The 24,030-nt window shown below is 40.7% G+C and overlaps 1 protein-coding gene across 2 annotated transcripts; it reads left to right on the forward strand.

Moving 5' to 3' along the window:
• Positions 1-583: 583 nt before the first annotated feature.
• Positions 584-22,842, forward strand: PRKAG1 (protein kinase AMP-activated non-catalytic subunit gamma 1). 2 transcript variants are annotated; one of them, XM_087956309.1, is made up of 12 exons: positions 584-694; positions 11,591-11,639; positions 12,328-12,434; positions 13,532-13,613; positions 13,716-13,774; positions 15,202-15,247; positions 15,508-15,562; positions 17,660-17,786; positions 17,955-18,120; positions 19,525-19,562; positions 20,974-21,120; positions 21,547-22,842. In XM_087956309.1, the coding sequence occupies exons 3-12, from the start codon at positions 12,363-12,365 to the stop codon at positions 21,664-21,666; spliced, it is 912 nt and encodes a 303-aa protein (XP_087812435.1). In that variant the 5' UTR covers positions 584-694; positions 11,591-11,639; positions 12,328-12,362; the 3' UTR covers positions 21,667-22,842. The 2 variants fall into 2 exon arrangements, with proteins under 2 accessions (XP_087812435.1, XP_026535839.2); XM_026680054.2 differs by having other exon boundaries at positions 584-632.
• Positions 22,843-24,030: the final 1,188 nt, after the last annotated feature.

Genomic DNA, 24,030 nt, shown 5'->3' on the forward strand with positions numbered 1-24,030 from the left:
CAAGCAATCTATCCCTGATCGAAAATGACAAAAAGTTCCTTAATATACTTCCACAAACAGTTCCAACTATCTGAATATGGAAACTTTCCTGATAGCTTTTGGCACCCATTGAATAATAAAGCCTAAAAGTATCATAGCATTTTAAGAAACGAACTGTGAAGGACCTATACAAGCCAAGGCTGTGCTCCTATGCTCGTTGGTATCAAGAAGACCCTTCCTAGTGAATCTTTTTAATAGGACAGCTCTAAAAGGCAACAATACGCGTGCCTTTTCAATACGAGGTTTATATCGAATTCAAAACAAAGCAAAGTGTGAAAAATTCAATTTCTTTTCAAACGAGCTGGAAAAAGAAGTTGTGTTGACGCGGTTGTGGGCATCCCATTGTTTTAATGCAATTCTAATAAGCATCGAGAACCGTCATTACACAAGCAGTAAACGTTCCTTCTTTTTCCTCGTGTCCACTTCCGCTCACGTGATCGCCTTTATTGGCGGAACTGTGGGCAGTTGGGCTTCAAGGCGGAAGTTCAGCTTCATGCTGGGACGGCAACGGGCGTGTGGGGGAGGGGGGGGTCGAAGCTGCCTCCCTTTCTCTGAGTTCGGCACGGGTAGGCAGCAACACCGTAATGGAGGCGGTAAGTGAAAGAGAATAGTGGAGCCTGGGGGGAAGAGTTTTATACTGGATAGTGTTTCTTTTGTGAGTCTCTTCTTTCTTAATGAGAACAAGCGGCATCCCAATATAGTATACGTTTTAGCGGGATTATTGGGGGGTTGGGTCCAGATAGGTATTATAAACTTAGCATTTATAATAGTAAATATATTGCTTTTGTACACTATAGCGTTGGATAGAGCTAGCAGATTAGCCCAGATTTTTCTGTAAGCGTTGATTGCATTTGAATGGTGGCCCGGTTTTTACAGCGCCTTCTAAAGTGGAGTATGATATACGTGTTTATATGTATGTTTATAAGTATGCTATAGTATTTATGTTACTTAAGATAGTTGGCTAAGATTTAGGTTTGATTCTAATCCTGGCAGCCCACTTGAGTAATTTGAGGTTACTGTAGTTAAGTGTCTCTCAGTCAAACCTTGTATTTTGGGGGAATTTCGTCTGGAGCTCCTTGATGAAAGGAAGGATGTCAGTCTAATAAATTATTTGAATGACCCCTTATTTTGGAAAAGTGACTAATGCCATCAAAAGATTTTGCCTTGCATTGGATGTCAGTTCTCAGCTGGAGCTTTGCAATAGTTTGATTTTTGAATTTCTTTGGGCAAGTCCTATTTTGAACAGGCCCTATAAAAAAAGAGAGCTTTATCTTTCCAAAAGCCATATTGCATAAAAGAAAAACACATATAGATCTCCATTTATATTTCTGATTTTATAGCCATAATCTTAAGCCATGATCCTATATTATACATAATTATTAGAAAATATAATACTGTAAGTCAAAGTCACCCCATGGTATAAAGCAGTGGTCACCAACCAGTGGTCCATGGACCACTGGTGGTCCACGAGAAAATTTTGGTGGTCTGCAGAAATATTATTTGCATTTTTATACTGCACTAAATACAATTTATCTTTTTTAAAAACTCATATTAGTGGTCCATGGACTTAAAATTATGAATTTAGTGGTCCCTGAGGTCCAAAAGCTTGGCAACCCCTGGTATAAAGAAGTAAGTAAGAGGAGCTTGCTTAAAAGTGTCAGAGATGTGACAAACTTATAACTTAAGTAAACTTGTATGCTTTTCTCTGTTCATTCTGAGGCAGGTCATCAAGTTGTTTTGTTATTTGACATCGTCCTGCCATGCTCATGGTATATATAATTTATCCTACCTTTAAAAAAGAGCAATTCTTAATCACATCAAGAGACCATGCTTTCATCTGTAAAGATACATTGCAATTTCTTTAAACAAAAGTATTTTACCCACTTTAATTAAATTTTAATTTAACCATCAGGCAAAGCATGCTATAACTCAGTCTTATAAAATAAAACTACCGTATTTGCCGGCGTATAAGACGACTTTTTGCCCCTGGAAAAGATGCTCCAATTGGGGGTCAGCCTTTATATGCTGGGTCGCCTTATACGCCGGCAAATAGTAATTGGGAAGCACTGCGGCTGCTCGCTGGGCTGAGGCACTTTTTGCCATCGGGAACGAATCCCGTGAAGCCGAAGGAGCAGCCAGCCTTCTCCCAGCTCCAGGAAACGAGGCTCAAGACTCGCCGAGCTCCGCTGAGGCATCCGGCCTGGGGCTGTCAGGAGTTGTTACCGCTGGCTGCTCCAGTCCACAGTTGCTCGGGAAGGGAAAGGCAAACCAGGAGCCGCTGCTGCCATTGCAAAGCGCCGCCGCGGCTCTTCCTTTTTGCCTTTCCCTTCCCGAGGCAACGCGGACTGGAGCCGCGCTGAGCGCACCAGCGGTAATAACTCCTGACAGCCCCAGCCGGATACCTCAGCGGAGCCCGGGCGGTGAGAGCCTCGCTTCCTGGGAGCTGGGAGAAGGCTGGCTGTTCCTTTCAGCTTCACGGGATCTCGCTTCACGTAGACAAAATGCCTAGCAAAGGGAAGGAAGAGGGGCGAGATATAAAAAACTATATTTTGAGAAAGTTGGGGGTCGCCTACCGGTCTTATAATAGATATACGGTATTCATTGTAAATAAAACAACCAAACAAATTTAAAACCTTATTTTTAATAGGCTGCAGATTGAAAAAAATCTGGGGTTTATTTTTGAGACTGACCCTCTGTTTATGAATGTTTATGAATATGTGCTGTTTATAGTAGACAGACTAATACTAATACAGCATTGCAAATATTAATGGGAGAGGTTGCTACTGGAAGAGATGGTGCCGTTATATAAAAGAATTGTATGGAAAGATCATAACGTCTTAGAACTACAGCCAGACATTTTAGAGGTCTAGGGAAAATCAGGAGGACACTGCATATGCAAACTACCAGCCTGTTAATGAAATACCAGAAGAATTGTTTAAAATGTTACAAGATGCTGTGTGTGGTTTTGTAAGCTTGCATAGAAAATGCAAAGGACTGAAAAAGATTGCTTCATACTAATTTCTAATGTCAAAAAAAGGTTGTGTTAAAAAATGTTCAAACTACCGGTATTGAACATTTGCACTTCTCTTGCATGCTTCTAAAAATAATCCTCAAGATTTTGCGATCCAAATTTCAACAATACATGGGATGAAAATTACCAGGTTATCCGTTGAATTCAGAAGAGGCAGAGGCATAAGAAGATCCTATTGCTAATACTCAACTGATCATAGAAAGAGCAAGAAGGTTTCAAAAGGATGTCTATTTCTGCTTAATTGGTTATGCAAAGGCTTTTGACTGTATAAACCATAATATATTGTGATAAGCCTTAAAAATATGAAAGTACCAGGCCATTTCATCAGCTCATCAAACAATTTGTATGATGACCACGAAGAAGCAGTTAGAATGGAATAAGGAGCAACTAAATGTTTCAAAATTGAGAAAGCAATGAGATTAGGTTTTATGCTGTTGACTTGCGGTATTATTTATTTTACATGCAGAGTATATCTTGAGAAATTAGACATTGATGTTAAAATTGCTTGAAGAAACATTAATCCCAGATATCCTGAGGATACCATGATGATCAGAAGCAAGGACAACTTAAGGAATCTCTTGCTGAAATTAAAAGAAATACAAAAATCAGCCTTTGTATACAAGTATAAATGGGAACTTATTTATATTAACAGGCAATGCCAATCTAGCACAAATAGTTGGAGAAGTTGAAGTGATAACCACCCTCTAGTTTAGTGGGCCTTCCAGGGGTTATGATGTGCAGTTTGATTGTCCCTATGTTAAACTAAAAGTAATAAACCACATCACAGTGTGGTACTACCGGTATGTATACATTCAGTTTATGACTTCAAGTCCATCATGTCTAAATGGCAGCAGTTTCCAGAAGACTAGCTGAGATTCAATAAAAAATATTGGAATTTAGAAAAGAAGGCTTATCTTTATATTTCAGATACTGTATTGTGGTAATATAACCTATTGATCATTTTATCATTTTCTGTAAGGCCTTTGTATAACTAGCAGTAAGTCTAGGAGATGTGGGCATTCTTGGTGGGGGTAGGAGTATCTTTGCTCAGAGTGCCTCATTCTGTTTTGATTCTGCCAGTTTAGAAGGAATAGGAAAATGGGTGAAAGTTCAAGGTACAAGATACACAGTTGTGCTTTCTCATGGGACTTTCCAAACTTTCCCATGAGACTTTCCGTGGCTGTATGATCTCACCCTAGCAAGGTAACATCTGGGACTTTCCAAGATTGTGTGTTCTCATGCTGGTGAAGTAATCTCCTGTTGAGGTCATTGTTTTCTGAATATGCATACTGTATATTTTGCTTGTGTTTTTCTCAATAAATACTGCTACCTGAGTTCTCTCAGGGTTGGCATTTTTCTCAGAGACAGTTCCCTGTGTCTCATTTCAATGTCAAACCACCATAAATGGTGACCCCGACGTGATAGCTTGAAGGCTATACGCTTTCCGCATCCTATACTCATCGTCGCGGACGCCGACTGGCCCTCATCTTCTTCGCTGGACGAAGATAGATTCTTTCGTGAGTATGGGGAGATCTCTCAAGGCTCAGAAAGAGCACATCAGGGAATTGAGAGGGATCATTGGGAATAGTTTTGGATTTGGAATTGGCAGTAGGGGTTGTGCTGTAGGAAAGAAAGAAATTGAGGATTTACTACAGTATGTTTGGAAAAATATTAAGTCATATCCGGAGGGAGGTAGTATTAAAGTAGAGTCCTGGAAAAAGATAGGGAAATTTTTTGCGAGGAACCCCGTGCCCCTTCTTCAATTTTGTTAACCTGGAGAGTGATAATGGATGCATTAGCTACTTATGAACAACCGCTCCTATCACCCCCGAAGAAGGTTTGCCGCTTTACCATGCGGTACGTTTTGTTGCCGCCGACGGCACCTCCAGATAAATCTGGGGGACTGTCTGGCGCTAGAAATACTTTGTCAGAGGATAAGAGTTTTCCTTTAAGGGTTCAGGTGGATGCAGTTACTGCAGCTATTCAAGAAGCAAAGAATAGAGGGGAATTATCAGGAGATGATTTGGTGGAGTTTGGAGTAGAAGTTCAACTTAATCCAGTGGAAATTGTCATGGATGCTGCATTAAATCCCATGGCGGGAGTGGAAGCCTTTACAGCTCAGAATTTTGAGGGAAGTTAAGCAAGCAGCAAAAGAATATGGTGTTAGAACGCCATATACTCAGGCATTGTTAGAAGCAGTTGGTTATGGAAATAAAATGATTCCGGCTGACTGGAAAGCTCTGTTGAATATGATTTTAACTCCAGCTCAATATTTGGTGTTAGATCAGAAATGGAGACAGCTGGCAGTCCAGAGGGGAACAGCAAATGTTACCCCAGATCAGCTTTACGGAGCTGGTAATTTTACAACAGTGGAACAACAGAGAGATGGTATGCCTGAGGAAGGGTTCATTCTTCTCCCACAAATAATTTTTCAAGCCATAGGGTCTCCCTGACGGCGAAGGTGGTGAGAAGACCTTTACTAACATCAAACAAGGGAACAATGAACCCTATGAAAATTTCATTAGCAGACTGAAATTGGCTATAGAAAGACAAATTGATAATCAATTCGCCCAGAAAGAGTTGCTTTTAAGTTAGCAGTAGAACAAGCTAACACAGATTGCAAAAAGATTTTAAATCCACTGGTAGCAAGTGGAGAGAGAAATCATGGATTTGATTAATGCATGTAGAAAGGTAGGAGTCAGTCTTTTAACATGGAAACTTTAGCTCTGGCTTTACAAACAGGACATGCTCAAAAGGGGAATTGTTTCAATTGTGGGAAGCCTGGACATTTTAAAGCGCAATGTCGGGCTCCTGGAGGAGGTCAAAGTCAGCAGAATAAGAGATCAATGGGACAGGGTGTTCGTCCTAAATCAGTGTGCCCAAAATGTAAGAAAGGATACCATTGGGCATATCAGATGCTCCTACAGTTTTTACTGATGGAGGGAAAGTTTTTGGTGCTTGTGTTTGGAAAGATAAATCTGGAATTTGGCATACAAAAGTGACTTCAGAGCAGAAGTCTGCCCAGCAGGCAGAACTTGCTGCTGTAGTTTTGGCTTTTCAAAATTTTCACAATCAGGATTTTAATTTAATAGTGGATTCATTGTATGTGTATAATTTGTTACCCTTTGTAGCAGGTTCTTATTTGTCTCCTGGAATATCACCTGATATTTTAAGATTGCTTTTGTTGTTACAAGGATGTTTGGAGCAGCGTGTGAATGTGTGTTTTGTTGCTCATATTCGTAGTCATAGTAATTTGCCTGGAATTTTATCACAAGGTAATGCCAAAGCTGACAGTGCTGTAACTTCAGTCCTCACTGTCCAGCCATGGGACAGTCATAGTTATTTTCATCAAAACGCTAAAGCATTGGCACAGCAATTCAAACTTACTACTGCAGAAGCTGCTGCCATAATTCAACAATGTCCAACTTGTTCAAAGCAGGGCACGAATATCCCTATGGGAGTTAACCCCAGAGGGTTGAAACCTTCAATGATTTGGCAAATGGATGTTACTCAATATCCGCCATTTGCGCCCTGGAAATATATACATGTGACTGTGGATACTTACTCAAGATTGACTAAATTAAATAAAAAAGGAGGGAAGCTCCTGGGGCTTCCGGCGATTCAAGATCAATTAAATCTAGCTTTATATACTTTAAATTTTTTAAATTTGTCTGGTAACCCCCTGCAGCGCGGCCAGCAGGCATTTTTCTTCTCCTTCTACAGATGCGGTGAGACCTCGGGTATTGGTGCGGTTCCTTCCAGATCCAGCATGGGTTCCTGCTGAGCTGATAACGTGGGGACGTGGTTATGCAGCAGTTGAACATCTTGGTCAAATTCGTTGGGTTCCTGGTCGGTGTGTTGACCGGCCTGATCATTCGCAGAGCACCTGTGAAGGAAGTTTCGGAACAGCAGGATGGCGCATCTGTGGTTCCTGATCCTGTTGATTCTGCCTAATCTGTCCTGGGCTGCTCGGAGTGCGGAGAGAGCAGCGACAGCATGTTCAGCGTGCCGGAGATTTGGGCGATGATTTGTGGACAGATAATAATTACATTAAAGATTTGCGCACAACTGCCAAAAACTTGAACATCACCAATTGTTGGTTGTGTATGCACCTTCCTGGGAGAGTGGGAGAAGGACTGACTCTACATGGAGTTCCATTTAATCGGTCTACTTTGCAGACCGGAAAGCATAACATTTCATATGCCATGAACTTCACAGTCAAGGTGAAGACTGCACTGCAGTCTCCAGCACATTTATGTTTCCAAAACATTACAAACTCACAATTCTTGGGGAATCATAGTGTCTGCAATTACACTATTAAGTGGACAAATGGTTCAGAGAACAACATAATTTGGGTAAATGGGAAAAATGAGTCTGATGCATTTGGCCAGTATCAATATCTAGACATGAAACAGCTGATGCAAGCGGCAAGTCAACAAGGTTATGTACAGCTGGAAGGGTTTTGGTTTTTATGTGGACTGTGGGCATATCGACAAATCCCTGCAAATTGGTCAGGGACATGTACTTTGGGGTTTGTCATTCCGGTTATCTATAAGTTAGATACATTACCTCCTGAGGTTCGGATCCGAAATCGTCGGGAATTGGATTCGGGTCTAACCATGGGAGGTAATCTATGGACACAAATTTCTCGAGGTCTTATCCCGCCTTTGGGAATTGCTATGAACTATAGGGATATTCATATTTTAAATAATTTTACTGTTGCTATGTTTAATGATACTATAAAGAATATTAAGATGATTAATGTAGAAATGTCTGAAATTCGTACAGTTACTTTGCAAAATCGATATGCTTTAGATATTATGTTAGCTGCTCAAGGAGGAGTTTGTGCTTTAATTCATTCACATTGTTGTGTTTTTATACATAATTATGAGCCAAACATTACAAAAACTGTTCAGGACATGGAAGATCGTATTGCTCAGCATCAATCTGGAGCCGATGGGTTTAATGCATCATTCTGGGACAGTCTGTGGTCCTGGCTTCCTGATGGATCATGGTTTCGTTCCTTATTGCAAGGGGTTGTTATTATTATTGCTATATGTATCTTATTATGTTGTTTTATTCAATGTATTCCTAATCTATTACAAATGTGTACCTCAGTCTTCCGGCGTGTGGGATCAGGTCATGAGGGAACTGTGTACTATGCCACTAAAACACCCCTATCTTTGAATAAATAAAAAAGGAGGGAATGTGGTAATATAACCTATTGATCATTTTATCATTTTCTGTAAGGCCTTTGTATAACTAGCAGTAAGTCTAGGAGATGTGGGCATTCTTGGTGGGGGTAGGAGTATCTTTGCTCAGAGTGCCTCATTCTGTTTTGATTCTGCCAGTTTAGAAGGAATAGGAAAATGGGTGAAAGTTCAAGGTACAAGATACACAGTTGTGCTTTCTCATGGGACTTTCCAAACTTTCCCATGAGACTTTCCGTGGCTGTATGATCTCACCCTAGCAAGGTAACATCTGGGACTTTCCAAGATTGTGTGTTCTCATGCTGGTGAAGTAATCTCCTGTTGAGGTCATTGTTTTCTGAATATGCATACTGTATATTTTGCTTGTGTTTTTTCTCAATAAATACTGCTACCTGAGTTCTCTCAGGGTTGGCATTTTTCTCAGAGACAGTTCCCTGTGTCTCATTTCAATGTCAAACCACCATACTGTATGAGATTGCATGCTGGCTAATAAGGTTTGAGGCTAATCCAGCATTCCCCACTATAAACTGGTAGATAGGTTGGAAATGTAATAGAGTAGCAATTCTAACATCTGGTGGGTCCCAGATTGAGGGAAGCTGAAATTATTTGTGTTAGAATTAAAAGGTACTTGCTTTTTTTTTTTACCTTGTGTTTTTCCCACAATTGCAGGCTTCACTTTTTTCAGATCTACAGTCATATAAAATGGAAAGGAAAAGATAAACAGTAATTCATTTTGGAACTTACACCTGCATTTAGCATACATATCCTTGGAATTTTCAGTTTTAAGTCCTAAAATGAGATCAGTTTATAGATATCTATTTACAAACTACAGAATAATTTATCTTGTTATTACCTGGAAAACTTTCTTGTTTCTTTTTTTTACATGTGATATTGTAGGTAACCACTGATTTTACAAGCTCTGCTATGCAAAAATGTGTGGCCCTTGCCCACTCTAGCCTACAACAATTTGAGTTCTGTTTGGATTCCACAATGCTTTTGATTTGACTACTTAGAATAGATTAACCTTTTCTCCTTCTGCTCTACATAACCATCCTGTCCAATATGCTGAACCCACAATTTAATGGACTAATGGTGGGGAAGGCATATCTGTTAACAGAAAGCCATCGCATAACAAATGGGATTTTTTTGAGCTCTAAATACCCATGTACATGTGAAAACCTTACTGATAGTTGTTAGTAAGGTTTTGCTGCATTGGGTTTAGTAATGCTGATACTGGACTTGTGGCTTGTCGGCCGCCAGCCCCTCCAGCAGCCAAATCAGATGAGGAGGCGTGGGAGTCAGGTCAACATCAAGACAACCTGAGAACTCTGAGGAGGAAGAGGGAATTGAGCTGTCAGAGAGAGCGAGAGAGAAACAGAGGCAGAGCCTGGGTTATCCATCAGCCCTCAGATGGAGAGTCAACAGCTCCCAAGTCTGTAGGTGGCTGAAGAGGAGGAGGAACAGCTGGGCCCAGTGCCTGATGCTCTGGTGCACAGAAGGCAGGGGAGAGGAGAGCAGTGGAAATCTGTGGGCTGATCCTTGGGATGGAAGAGCCACCGCTGCTAGCAAAGCCCCATCCTAACTCTGGGGATAAAAGGCAGGGGGGCAGAGATGAATACATAATACAGACTACTATTCACCTCCCTGCCGGACAGACTTGTTAGCCTGCATTGAGAGAGAAAGCTTTGGCCAAGGCTGCTGGCATTAATTATAGAGGAATAATTGAGATTTAAATACAGAGGGTTTGTCATGTTTGGGGAGCTGGATCAAAACATGGACAATCAGTATCAGTTTGAAGAAAATGATTTGCTAATTTTCAACTGAGCCTTGCAAATGTGTCATTCGGGATTTCCTAAAAAACAAGGAAATAGCTGGACAATGAAGCTGGATTTCAGAATGAGCTAATTCTATCCCATAACCTATTAGAGTTGTCATTTCTACTTCCACATCCTCATTCTTCTAATTTCCCTTCTCACAAGCTATAAGTTCTTTGTCTATCTCATTCTCTGTCATCAAGAATTGCTTTTATCTTCTAACTGCTGCATGATATTGTCCTCTGGTGCTGACTCTTCACCAGCTTTATGCTTTGGTGGTAATCACTGACTTCAAATCCTTCACACATCAGGGAGTATAACAATGATACAGTTTATACGTACATACATACTTACATACATACATATAAGATAAATATAAAAAAGTGTTATTTTTGCCTAACAATAGAAATAACCTAAGGTCATAAGGAGGACCTGCTTAGTTTACCCAGTAGCAAACAAATCAGATCCATAGAACCTCCTGCCTTTTAGACCTCAACTTCTATAAACATCTTGGCATTCCCATTGTTTGGGGAATCCAACAATTGTTGCAATAAATCTGGTTCTTCTACTCAGTAGCATGCCTTGTACTTCTGATTTTTTCACAACACAGATTTAGTCTAGTATAACTGAAATTGACTGAACTGAGATGCATTAAATCAAAAGTTTACTATGCTGGCAACTTTATAGCTTGGAAATATTCACAGCTGGACCTTGCCATTCTCCGGAAATACCACAGATACCATTAATTGTGGGAAGACAGTAACATTTTCCTGGGAGATAGGAAATAAGAGAACATAGTTTCTCTCTCCACTGTTGGGAATGAACTTCTAGTAGAAGACTCATCAGTGTTTACAAGAAAGTAAAGATGTTTTGTATTTTATCATAGTATTCCTGTGAAATACATAAAGCTGAATAATAGAGATAAGATTTATAGCTTTATGAGTACGCCCAAGCTACATGGCACCTCTTTTTTTGGTCATCTGCTCAGTTTATTTTTCTGTTAGCATATCTCCAGGTGGGTTTGTATGTGAGAAGGAATGACATTCTAGATATTTTGAATGAGAATTACATTGCGTAGATTGGATGTAAGTTAGATTGTTCTAACTAACCAAGGTAATAGTTTATTTTTTAAAAGTTGAAAGGTGCTTTTTTCAACAAAACAGGATCTTTTTTTTAATGTACTTAGGAAAATAGGTGATGAAATTCAACTTTTGACAAGACAATTTCCCCACTGTCCTAGGAAGCAATTATCTTTTAATATACTAAAATCTCTATCAAAATAAATTAGGTTATTCCCAAAGCTCTTCATATGCAAATATATTCAGATTTAATCAATTAATGAATCAAGAAATGTTTGCTAATAAGATTTTTTTAACTTGTTGGTGTTCGTAATTATTATATATTACATTTCAAGATACAATTAGCATTCAACGTTGCAGGATATATATCCCAAAATGTTGCATCTCCTTGATTTCTATTTTTCTCTATTTTTTTAGGGTGCAGTACCCGAGAGTGGGCTGGATAAAAAACTGCCCTTATCTGAAGGTGAGTGAGGCACAAAGATTGATTTATAATAGTTTTTGCTTAGCTTGGAGCCCTGGGTGGAGTTTATTTCAAATATTTATTCTATCCACTCCCTTAACAAGAAGATTACAGAAACAAATAAAAGCAGTAATTTAAACAAAAAATTAAAACAAGAAGTGTCAGGGTTACTTTCTTCTAAAAATTTGTCAAGTAAATTGGTGGATTCTGAGCTTGGAGATCTACTTTCTGTTGCAACAGACTCTTATCTTTTGTAAAGTTTTGTCTATCCTAGTGACTTAAGCTTGTCCATCAATTTCCAGAAGCAGACAGGATGGCCTGGCATCTGAAGACTCTCATCTTCTAAGTTCGCAAATGCATTTCTTTCTCGTAGCCTTGAAGGGACTCTTGGAAATTGAAGGGGAAATTTCTTCTGAAAGTTAGAACTGAAGTTGCAACACTTGGAATGAAGTTTCAATTCTGTTTTTTTCTTTCAGAAAGAAATTAGGTTTAATTGAGCAAATAGCAGTGGTTTGTGCAATGTGCTTAGATATGCTTGATGTTAAAATATTGGATTTGTTTTAAAAAGCATATAGTATGTATATAATATGGTTTTCTGATATATTTAAGTTTCTTAAAACCATGAATTTTTCTGCTCTGGTGTTATTTTGTTAAGGGATATCTTGTACTTCCCTTTGTCTTCCTCAAACAGATGGTGATTCCAACAATGGCATCTACACCTGCTTCATGAAGTCACATCGCTGTTACGACCTCATTCCGACAAGCTCCAAGCTTGTTGTGTTTGATACATCTCTGCAGGTGGGTAGCAACCTAGTTTGATGGGCAGAGCAGTAGCGGTAGCAGTTTCTGGGGAGTTGGGATTCCTGGATAAACTTTTCTTTCCTTTAACTGAAGAAAAGTAAAAAGGCTGTACCAACAGATAGAGGGAGATTCTCTGCATTTGTGAGTAGGTAGAAAACTCTCTATAAAAATGAATTGGAAAATTTTGTGAAGATTTGTATGTTATGTACATGCTCCAGGGTCATAGAACCTCTGGCATCTTGAGTGCAAAGTTGTGGATATAATTATCAGTGGTTTGGGTAAAAAAAATTGCTAAACTTTGCTTTTTAAAATTTAGTAATTCAATTTTAAATTTTGAAACTGATATATAAGGATTTGGATCTAGTTTTAGGCGGAATAGAGCTACTGACCTGCAAATTATATTGCCATGTTTTATTAAATCAATCACAATCAGTTAAGTTCATAAGTCAAAACCCACTAAACCAGTTTTGCACTGTAGCACAAAGTGTGAATTCAGCCATATTACAATTAAGGCATAAGTTATGTTTGACTTCAACCATGTAAATAAATCTTCTATTCCAGTAAATATTATTTATTTTAAATAAACATGCTTAGTATCTCAATGAGATACTAGATTAAATCATTTAATCTCTATTTTATAGATTAAAAATGCTGGTCTGCTCCTGAGCAGGATAATCTCAGGAGTAGACCAGATCAGCAGACCCCTCTCTAATCCCTTTAGAGAGGGATTTAGATAGCAAATAAAATGCAAAATAAGTTGCTTTTTCACAGCAGTAGTGCAGTCTTTTGTATGTCTTTTACCTTTTCATAGCTGACAGCGTGAATACAAAAGCATTGACAAAAGTACCCTTCTGAAATTCTTGAAATATGTGAGATTCTTGTTCCTGATCCTTTTTCTCATTCGGGATTTTGCCATTCCATGCCTTCTAGAGACCAATAGATTGTGACTTGTATAATCCTCAAAACTGCCTAGATTTAGGTCGAGGGAATTTTGGCGATGAAACCCGAGACTTTGGAAGGGCACCAGATTTGGGAAGCTACTGTAACTTTCTTTCTCAGGAAGTGTCACAGCCCCATGTTTGTGTGGATTCTAGGTGAAGAAAGCCTTCTTTGCATTGGTGACCAATGGTGTGCGGGCTGCTCCACTCTGGGACAGCAAAAAGCAAAGCTTTGTGGGTAAGGGCCTACTTGGTTCATATTCTTATCATCTTCTTACCCTGATTTCTTCATCCCAATGCCTGGGGTGACCTCTTCACACGCCTTTTTATCCCCTCACAGGAATGCTGACAATCACAGACTTCATTAACATCCTTCATCGCTACTATAAATCGGCCCTGGTAAGTGCCTCTGGCCTTCTGGCTGTCAGGATTCCGGCAGTTACTCCAATTAAATCATGAGCCTCGAGCCACACTCCCAAAACTAAAAAGGATTTATTAGAAGTTAACATGCCAGCATTAGCCTGGCCGTAGCCAACTCTGAGATACGTAATTCACTGTCACCCTTGATCCTGCTTTTTCCCCTCACCCCTCTGGGTGTATCATCCAACGAAACACATCCATAGCCAAGAGTCATCAATCATGCTCTCCAATTAGTTTTTTGCGGTAGAAGCTCCAGTCATCTAATCAGTCTCTGAAGAAAATATGAATGGAATATAGTTTCGATTCAACACTGCTCCCTGCTCTTTGAAACTCCCCCTCCCCCTTCTTTCTGTTGACAACTATAAAACGTGTACACAAAATGTTTTATGAGTTGACATTGGCTTCGTTAAAGGAGTTATTGGTTGAACAAGGTTCTTAACGCAACTATGACATTTTGCCCATCTGAGTATTGCAAGAATTTATTTCTAATTTTCAGTTGTTATGGGTCAAAAATGAATATATGTGGGTGAAGCGTCTAATGTAGAGAGTGAATTTTATTTTGGGAGTGGTAGTTTCTTAATGGGGCTTCATCCAGCCATGGCAATACAAGGGGCTGGGGGGAAGGGAGGAGAATCAAACTATAGGTAATCCTCAACTTACAACAGTTCATTTAGTGACCGTTCAAACTTACAATGGCATTGAAAAAAGTGACATGACCATGTTTCATACGACCTTTGCAGCATCCCCATGGTCACGTGATTTACTTTCAGATGCTGGATAGCTGATTCACATTTACTGATAACTGATTCATATTTACGAGGGGTGCAGTTTCCCAGGGTCATGCGATTCATCTTTTGTGACCTTCTGACAAGCAAAGTGAAATGGGAAACCGGATTCACTCAACAACCGCGTTACTTGATTGAAGAACTGCAGTGATTCACTTCACAAATGTGGCAAGGAAAGTCGTAAAACGGTGCAAAACTCACTTAACACATTCCTCACTTTAGCCACATAAATTCTGGACTCCATTGTGGTTGTACATTGAGGACTACCCGTATATGGAATACTGGGATACAATAGCAATGAGCACTCGTCTTCTTTCTCAACCTCCCACAATCCAAGATGCAGATCATTGTGGCCAAAATGCTTTAGTTACGTGACAAGTATGCTAAACGGGGAGTGGGGGGAGGAAACCTGGATTTGCTTGTCTTGCAATAATTGTGGAAGAGGGGCTGCTTTGTCATTCCTTGGAGCCAAAGCTCTACTCAGTTGGAATGTGTCCCTGATTGGCATCTACTATATGACATCTGGAGGATTCCGTTCCATCCTCAGCAAGCTAGAGCATACTCTGACCAGCATGGATGATGGTTATTCATTAGCCCTAACATTGTTTCTTATGTGTCCAGGTGCAGATTTATGAGCTGGAAGAGCACAAGATTGAAACATGGCGAGGTAATAGCAGAAGGGTTATTATGATGGGGCAAAGAGGATATGGGGCATTTCTGGTGAAGGACATTGGAAAAATGTGCTGGGTATTTCCAGATTGGAAGCCCTTCTTTTCCCTCCTAGGCATCTGATGGTACACCAGATTTGAGCCTTTGGGCTGTCACCAACTGGGGGACCAACAGGTCATCCAGGGTGTCCTTGCATATTTTTTTCTTTTCTCTTCTTAAAGGGACACAGCTGAATATGATCTTTCTTTTCTCTTGCAGAAGTCTATCTGCAGGACTCCTTCAAGCCACTGGTCTGCATTTCACCCAATGCCAGGTAGGAGACTCTACCCACATGGGATTGTCCACTAACCCACTTCTGCATTTTTGAAGTGCCACTAAAATGCTTCCTGCCATTTTCCCACCTGGGGTGCTTCTTGTTTTCTGGAGGCATTACCAGTTTAGTCCGTCTTTCAGTCACTCCTCGTCTATGGATTATCTCCTGTCAGCCCTGGATTAAGGAAAGCAGGCACCTGCTTAGGCCCCAGAGGGAAGGGGGACACCACAGAGTCCCCGTCCCCAGCTATCATGCCCTTAATACTGTCACAGTCGATTTCAATTTTCAACTCTTAATGTTTTGCCAATTAAGCAATGGAAAGGCTAAGGGGCATCCTCAGTTGTCCTTCATCTGGTCCTGCCTCTTGTATTTTGGGCATCTTCTGCCAAGCTATTATGACTAAGGTAGTCTTCAACAATTCATTTAGCAACCCTTCGAAGTTACAACCGCACTGAAAAAAGTGATTTATGGCCATTTTTTCATACTTACGACCTTCGTAGCATTTCCATGATCATGTAATCAAAATTCAGATGCTTGGCCACTGGTTCATCCTTATGACCGTTGCTGGGTCCTGGGGTCCTGTCGTGTGATGACATTTTGCGACATTCTGACAAGCAAAGTCAATGGGGAAGCTAAATTCCCTTAACAACTGTGTTACTAAGTTATCTGCAGTGATTCACTTAATTGTGTCAAGAAAGGTCGTAAAATGGGTCAAAACTCAATAAATGTCTCACTTAACAGAAATTTTGGACTCAATTGTGGCTGTAAGTCAAGGACTACCTGTATTATCTCTTTTGACTCCTCTAAGCAAATCAGACCAGAAGTTCAGTCTTGCACCTCTCTATAAAAGAGTGATGTTTGTTACTGTCTTATACACATGCACTGAGGATTGTGCATTCAGAGCTCTGTGGTTAATAGATACACAAGTCAGGTTTAGAATCTGGAGGGTTCCTTTTGCCAATTAGGATTCTGTCTTACATAGAAAGATTGGGGAAATACAGTGGAATGGCACACCTACTTTAAAGGTTTCTACACAGTTACTGTTCTGTAAACACTTGTACTAATAGCTCTTTAACAGTAGCTGTTAATTACTCCGCTTCTTCCTCTCACACGTCTCCCTCTCTCCCTTCCTCATAGACACTTCTAGAACTGCTGTGGTACTTAATGAATGCAATGGCCATGCAGCGTACTGCTATCTCTACCTACCATGGACCAGAAACCACAGCTATCCGCAATCACACCTTCATGTTTTTTCTTTGCTTCACTCTTTGTTATTAAATCTTTTGAAAGATGACATCGTTTGTTTCTAAGAAAAAAAAAAGTCAAAATTAGTAGATTGATGCACATCCAATATACCGGCAAACATACGGGGCAGAGTAAGCCTATCCAAGACCTTTTGCTGCTTGATGTAAAGGGGGAAATGACTCTTCTCACTCTTTCTCCTTTCTGCTTAATGTCCCACACCAATCAAGATTTTTTGTTGCTGTTTCTGAGGTGTGTAAAACTTCATAATCACCTTTTCCTTTCCCAGGCAGCTGCTGCAACAACAATAACAAATAACTCTCAGGTTGTGGCACCACTGAAAAGGCCCTCTCTAATTGGTTCTCTTCTTTGCTTCAAGGGCAAAGGATCTCATAAATAATTTAAAGCAGAAGATCTCTGTGCCTCTAATGGTATATAGATAGATAATGGAGGGAGGAGGATTTCTATCTATGCATTGAAGTTTTTTCTTGAGTCTTGGAGGATGGTGGAATATAAATGGGAGCAGATCCCAGAAACCTTTTCTACCTACATGAAATCAGATCTTCTCTCAGACTTGTGGACAGATCTAGGAATCCCAGTTGCGTATCTTAGTTGCTCTTTCATGTCTGCTACCCATCCCCACCAGAGCTTTAGAGACATCCTTTGTCGAGTTAAGGCAGGGGTCCCCAAACTTGGCAGCTTTCAGACTTGTGGACTTCAACTCCCAGAATTCTGGGAGTTGAAGTCCACAAGTCTTAAAGTTGCCAAGTTTGGAGACCTCTGAGTTAAGGGGATAAAGTAAAGACCTGAATGTCTTCTTGGTTTTGATACGCTTTTCCTTCTTCTCTTGTTAAGTCTGTTTGATGCTGTGACTTCTTTGATTCAAAACAAGATCCATCGGCTACCTGTCATTGACCCTGAGTCAGGCAACACGCTGTACATCCTGACACACAAGCGCATCCTCAAATTCCTCAAGCTGTTTGTGAGTACTTCTCAGTGCAAGCCAGCTTGGCTTTTCCTGTTATGCATTGTTGAGAGTTGTGTCCCCTTTCTGTGGACCATTGCTTTTTGTGTAGCTGTGAGATGCTATTTTACTTTTGCCCACAAAGCGTCAACGTGCTGTTAGACTCTCCCTCTTGTGGCCCCGCAGATCGCTGAGTTCCCTAAGCCAGAATTTATGACCAAAACGCTGGAAGAGTTGAAGATTGGTACTTATGACAACATTGCAAAGGTCCAGACCAATACACCTGTCTATGTTGCACTGGGCATCTTTGTACAGCATCGGGTCTCTGCATTGCCTGTGGTAGATGAATCAGGTGAGAAGCAGCATTGTGGAATAGATGAAGGCATCTAAGAGGAACAGAGTTCAAATGCTATTACCGTATTTGCCGGCGTATAAGATGACTTTTTTGCCCTGAAAAACATGCCTCCAATTGGGGGTCGCCTTATATGCCGGGTCGCCTTATACGCCGGCAAATAGTAATTGGGAAGCACTGCGGTTGCTCGCGAGCTGAGGCACTTTTTGCACACGTGAAACGAATCTGAAGCCAAGGATCAGCCAGCCTTCTCCCAGCTCCCAAGGACAAGGCTCGACCGCCGAGCTCGCTGAGGTATCCAGCTGGGGCTGTCAGGAGTTGTTACCGCTGGCGCGGCTGCCGTGCTCCAGTCCGCGTTGCCTCGGGAAGGGAAAGGCAAAACCAGGAGCCGCTGCTGCCATTGCAAAGCGCCGCCGCCGCTCTTCCTTTTTGCCTTTCCTTCCCGAGGCAACGCGGGACTGAGCGCGCCAGCGGCAACAACTCCTGACAGCCCCAGCCGGATACCTCAGCGGAGCCCGGGCGGTGCGAGCCTCGCTTCCTTGGGAGCTGGGAGAAGGCTGGCTGCTCCTTTCGGCTTCACGGGATTCGCTTTCCACGGTGCACAAAAGTGCCTCAAAAAAAAAAAAGTGCAAAAGTGGAAGGCGTGCGGAAGAGGGGCGTAGTATATAACAAACTATATTTTGAGGGAAATGTTGGGGGTTGCCTTAACCCGGCGCCTACAGTAGTTTTATTAGTGAAGGGTACTACAGACAAATGGCAACTACTAAAAAACTCTTTCTGAAATAATAAGATTCTGTAACTCGGTGTCCCACAGATTCCCATTATCCGGGGCTTCAGGTGGTAAAATTCCCAACTAAATTTTGTGGAAGGCTGATATATTGGTAATACATTTTCTTGTTGACTTCCCTAGATGGGAAATTAGGAGGGTATTTTTTTCCCCATGGGGTAATCACATATTATTTTTCTTTTGAATATGGGTTGGTTGATTTATGAGGCTCTGTAAGCCATTAATCTAGTATAATAGCAGCCCCAAACCTTTTGAACACCAGGGACCGATTCTGTGGAGAAAGGTTTTTCCATGGACCGGAGAGGGCATGGTTTCATGTGCTGTCTGCATTCTGCAGATGGGGCTTCACATTTTTGTGTGGCCCGGTTTCTGGCACACCATGGCCCAGTGCCAGTCCACAGACCAGTGGGTTGGGGACCCTTGTACAATAGACACTTTTTCAGATATATCCATTTCTGTCTTGTTCTGTGCATGAGGCAAGGTGATGAGCTCACTTATGTCTCTGCATTGTAGTAGGAAGTTTTTCTCAGTTTCTTCCAACTTAAGTACATTTTTCCTGATCTTAAGGTTGGAAAGCTATGCAATATACTGAACTTCGGGTTTTCTCTGTTTTTCAGGCCGGGTTGTGGATATTTACTCCAAGTTTGATGTTATTGTGAGTATTTCTGGTAAAAGTTGCTTACAACATTAATAGGAGTAAAATGTGCTGTTTTGGCTTACTGACTTTCCTTATTTTTAAAAAACCTTAGCTTATCAAACACAAGCTTAAGTCATCTTAAATCCAGTTTGAAAGCTAAGCTGAGGAATTTAATTAATTTGCTAGCCTCACCTTGTCAGCAGACAGATATTTATGTAAACATTTATATTTTTGATGGCCTCAAAATACATTGGAGATTTAATATTGAAAAAAAAAAAATGCATGTATTTGGGTGCAAGCTGGTATAATATTGAGTGTAGAAGTGATGACCCTATGGAACTATGGCCCTGGTTTAATGGCATGGAATCCAAGAGATCAAATAGCCTTAGTTATATAAGTAGACCTCACTTACTGAATGCCTCGTGCAGCAACTGTTCAAAGTTATAACAGTGCTGAAAAAAATAATTTTGAGATCAAAACACAATTTTATGACCTTCACGGCATCTGTCCTTTACTCGTGTTAATTAGTACATGTCCTATGCCCAGCCCTATTGCCACCCTCCCCCATGCAGAGCACAGAGGTTGATTAAGCAAACAATCTAATTAGGCAATTTCTCCTGCTTGACCTGTTTTTTTTTTCTTTCCTCCCCTCACAGAGCAGGGAGATTAGAGAGGAAGGGATTCCAAGAGAGTAAGCAGGCCTACAATGAATACACATTAAAAGGAACCAGTTGTATGCCTGCTTACTCTTTTTTAATCCCTCTCCAATGAATATAATTACAAGCACTAATTTCCTTCTTGCTATGGTAATTATTGCAGTGCTGGAATGAACATTCTGGGGAGTGGGGAACAGGAAGGGTGAATTAAAATCATAAATGCAGTAGCAATCGTGATTTTTCTATATGAAATTCTGCACAATTTCCCAATTATGGTAGCTAAACGAGGGTTATCCATACGTGGCTTTCTATCCTATCCAGATAAATCCAACTGATGAACTTTGATTGTATTTGGAACCAGAAAGAAAATGAGAGAGGGTTTAATACTGGCGTCCTCTTCATTTAATTTGTAGCATACAGCTTGGATCATTTGAGATTTGGTGTATTGCTTATTGTTCTTTCCTCTTGTGTTTCTACCGCTGGAGAAAACCCTTAAATTTCAGTAGGACATTAACCTAGTCTTCTAGGATGTGGTAGTGCAAGTATTGGCTGATAATTGATTGCACATTATTCGTATGATGGCAATATTTGCTGTAACAATTGAGAAATGGTATTAATACTTCGTAATAAAAACATTGCTGGGTTTAGGCAGCTTCTGTTTGTAGACTTGATTGATTCAAGCTCATCAAAGCAGGTGTGTAGAGAGAGAGTCAGTGATGGCCAAATGTGCCACCAGATCTTTTCATCATCATCATCTCTCTCTCTATCATCAGAATCTGGCAGCAGAGAAAACCTACAATAATCTGGATGTGACAGTGACCAAGGCATTGCAGCATCGCTCACAGTACTTTGAGGGCGTGCTCAAATGTTACAAACATGAGACTTTGGAGACAATCATCAACAGACTAGTAGAGGCTGAGGTAAGTCCAATTTCCCCCTTCTGTCAAGGAAAGGGATGTTCTTGTAGCAAGATGGAGCCAGGGCTGCTCATAAAATACAGTACTTTCAGCTATTATGAGGGTTAGTCTCTACATTGCTTTACTCTCTCTCTAACTGAGATTAAAACTGTGAAGTAGTCCAGTAAGCTTGTATAGGTTCTTATGTGACTGTGGCGTAATACCATACCAACTAACTGAAGGAGGGGACTCTTCATTTCCACAGAAAAACTTGGGAAGCTTTTGCATCACCCAAGAGAGAAAGTTGGGAAAAACTGGGGTGAGAGATTGTTGTGGTGCCAGGTTTCCTTTTCATCTAGACAATTGTGTCAGGCTATCATTCTGGGGTGACCACCCCAAATTGTTCATTGTGTAAAATAGGCCCTCACAAAAGCTTTCTGTAACCCACAGGTTCATCGGCTGGTTGTGGTAGATGAAAACAACGTGGTGAAAGGCATCATCTCCCTCTCTGATATTCTGCAAGCGCTAATGCTGCCAGGGGGTCAGAAGCCCTCATTGCAAGAGGGATGAATCAACCCGTTTGGGCCCGAAATATGGCACAGCTGGCCTTCCTGTATCACTCTTTTGGCCAAACAGCTGCAGCGTAAAGGAGGTCACGCGGTCCACTTACAAGCCAATCTTCACAGAGTTCGTTCCCCCTCTTCAAATCTTGGTTTCCTGAATCTTCAAGGCCTGCTGTTCCTTTGATTTAGAAACAATGATTTTATACTCAGAATGTAGCCTCAGTTAGATAACACTGGCCGTTTTGGGGTGGGAAGACTACGTGTCAGATTTCCTGAGGGAGTGTGACATAACCATCTTTGGACACTTGGAACTGTAAAAATCCAGAATATAGATCTTTGGGGAATCTTGTTCTGAGTTTATGTTAAAGCAGAAGTGTGGTACCTGACAGTTCTTCCATTTATTGATTTGCACATCCTTTGCATGTCATGTGCATCTAAGAAATGTGTGTAAATGAGTGAGAAACCCTATCCAAGTATCACCTGCAATCTCCATCAATGCCTTTCACCCCTTCTGAGATTCCCTTCTGATAGGCATGCTTATGCTGCCCAGCTCCCATTGCTCATAGTGCCCTTCCTTGTAGCAGAGCCAGATTTTGTTTTAGAAGTTCCAAATGGAACCAATTTTCTCATTGGAGCTCAAAATCCCTTTTGGGGACAGGATGGTGTGATACTGTTTGGCTTCCTGCGGTATTTGAATTTGCTGATCTGTGCAGGGAGAGGCCTCATTGTCTTTCTCTTAATACTTCTTTGTGAAAGGACCAGAGCCAGAAATGATCCTGCCTGGAAACATTTTGATCTTGTTTGCAACACAATTTATTTATTTATTTTTGAAAACCAGGCCCTGCTCTTCTTTACTAAAGTATGTCTTTCCCTATTATATTGCCTTGCCAGGAATGCTCTCTCTTTTGCACATTCTTATATTGCTTTCCTCCAGGGAAATTGTACAATATATATTTTTGTAAAGTTGTATTCCCTATTTCCATTCCTCTGTCCATACTTTTACTTTCAAGGAGGGAGCTTTCAAGAGTTCTTTGTGTCACCTTAATGGGGACTTGAGAGTATGTTTGGTAATTATTTCAAGTCCATGGACAGGAGTTAACCTTAACCCTGAAAGGCCTTCCTTTTATTATTTACTACATTTTTGAGAATCTGTACTTAATAAAAGATCAATCTGAAATTTTAACCTGCATTTCCTAAATAATAAATGGATCTTGGCAAGCAGTGTAGAAAGGAGAGATTATTCTGACCTCAGAGACCCATGTTAGCCTACATCTTGGCCTAATTCATGAATGTTATTTCAAAACATTATTTGGTCTGGGTTGGTATGTTTTCTCCATAACTTCACTTCCTCAGATTTTAATTTTGAGATGTTGAAATTGGATGCTTCTCCCTTTCTTACCATATTTGCTGCTCCAGATACCCATATAATTAGAGAATATTGTACCTCTGCAGCTATGCATATAAGAACATCGTCATATAATCTTTATGTCTGTATTCAAGATTTTTTGCATCTTTTGACATCAGTATTTCTCAAGGAATGTTGAGTTAATCAGCTCAAGAGCAGATCAAGTCTAACGACAAATTTCTTCAGATAGCAGTTTTTCTTGTTGCTTCACTTCTGCTATGTTTAGAGTCTTTCACGTTACATTTCACATACACATAGACACACACACACACACACACACACAATTTATGCATACTGTTCTCTCCACCACCCTGCAATCCTTTGGAATATATTTTCAAAATTACAAATGTACTTACTAGTTCAACAAGATTGGAAACCTATGCACTAACGTCTCTGAAATGCCACTTCTATTATATGTGCTCCAAAATGAAGAGAAATTGCTGGCTACCTCATTGCTTATATCACCTTGACCTATGACTTCAATTCAAAGGCCAGTGATTCAAGGGTTTTCTCCTCCATTTGCAAATGATAGTTCTTGTAAGCCATAACAGCCTTCCAAGCTGCATTTTTTTTCAATGTTCTTTTCGAGACAATCTAGCCAAAACGACTAGTCCCCCTCCTCTTCTAACTTGCATTGACTACCAAGGCCTTAATTGGTGTCTCTGTCCCAGTCCCTCCTCTCTCCTCCCCAGCCTCCCTATGACCAGGAATGTGCTGAGCCAGCATTCCCCCCGCCCAGTTACTAGATGCCTATTCTGCCTGTGATTTTTTTAAAAAGGCAGAAATCCACAGGCACTTAGCTGGAGCCATGGGTGGGAATGCCATCTCCTAGCAAGAGGAGATGGCAGATGAGCAAGGTAGGCCCTTGGGAATGGAGTGGCCCACCACTGAATAAGCCAGTGCTACAGAGAATGAAGATGAGCTGTCAGGGTGAAGAAAGAAGGCTACCAGCAAAGTTCTTTTGAA

This window comes from Notechis scutatus, chromosome 2, assembly GCF_049901735.1.
Source record: "Notechis scutatus isolate UNSWTSFEM ecotype Mainland chromosome 2, rNotScu1.2, whole genome shotgun sequence".
Lineage (NCBI taxonomy): Eukaryota > Metazoa > Chordata > Lepidosauria > Squamata > Elapidae > Notechis > Notechis scutatus.

Bases quoted from the DNA above. Each gene is read 5' to 3' on its own strand.
- PRKAG1 (XM_026680054.2), top strand. The intron at 12,435-13,531 runs GTGGGTAGCAAC...TGTGGATTCTAG, and splicing joins TGTTTGATACATCTCTGCAG to GTGAAGAAAGCCTTCTTTGC. The intron at 17,787-17,954 runs GTGAGTACTTCT...GTGGCCCCGCAG, and splicing joins TCAAATTCCTCAAGCTGTTT to ATCGCTGAGTTCCCTAAGCC.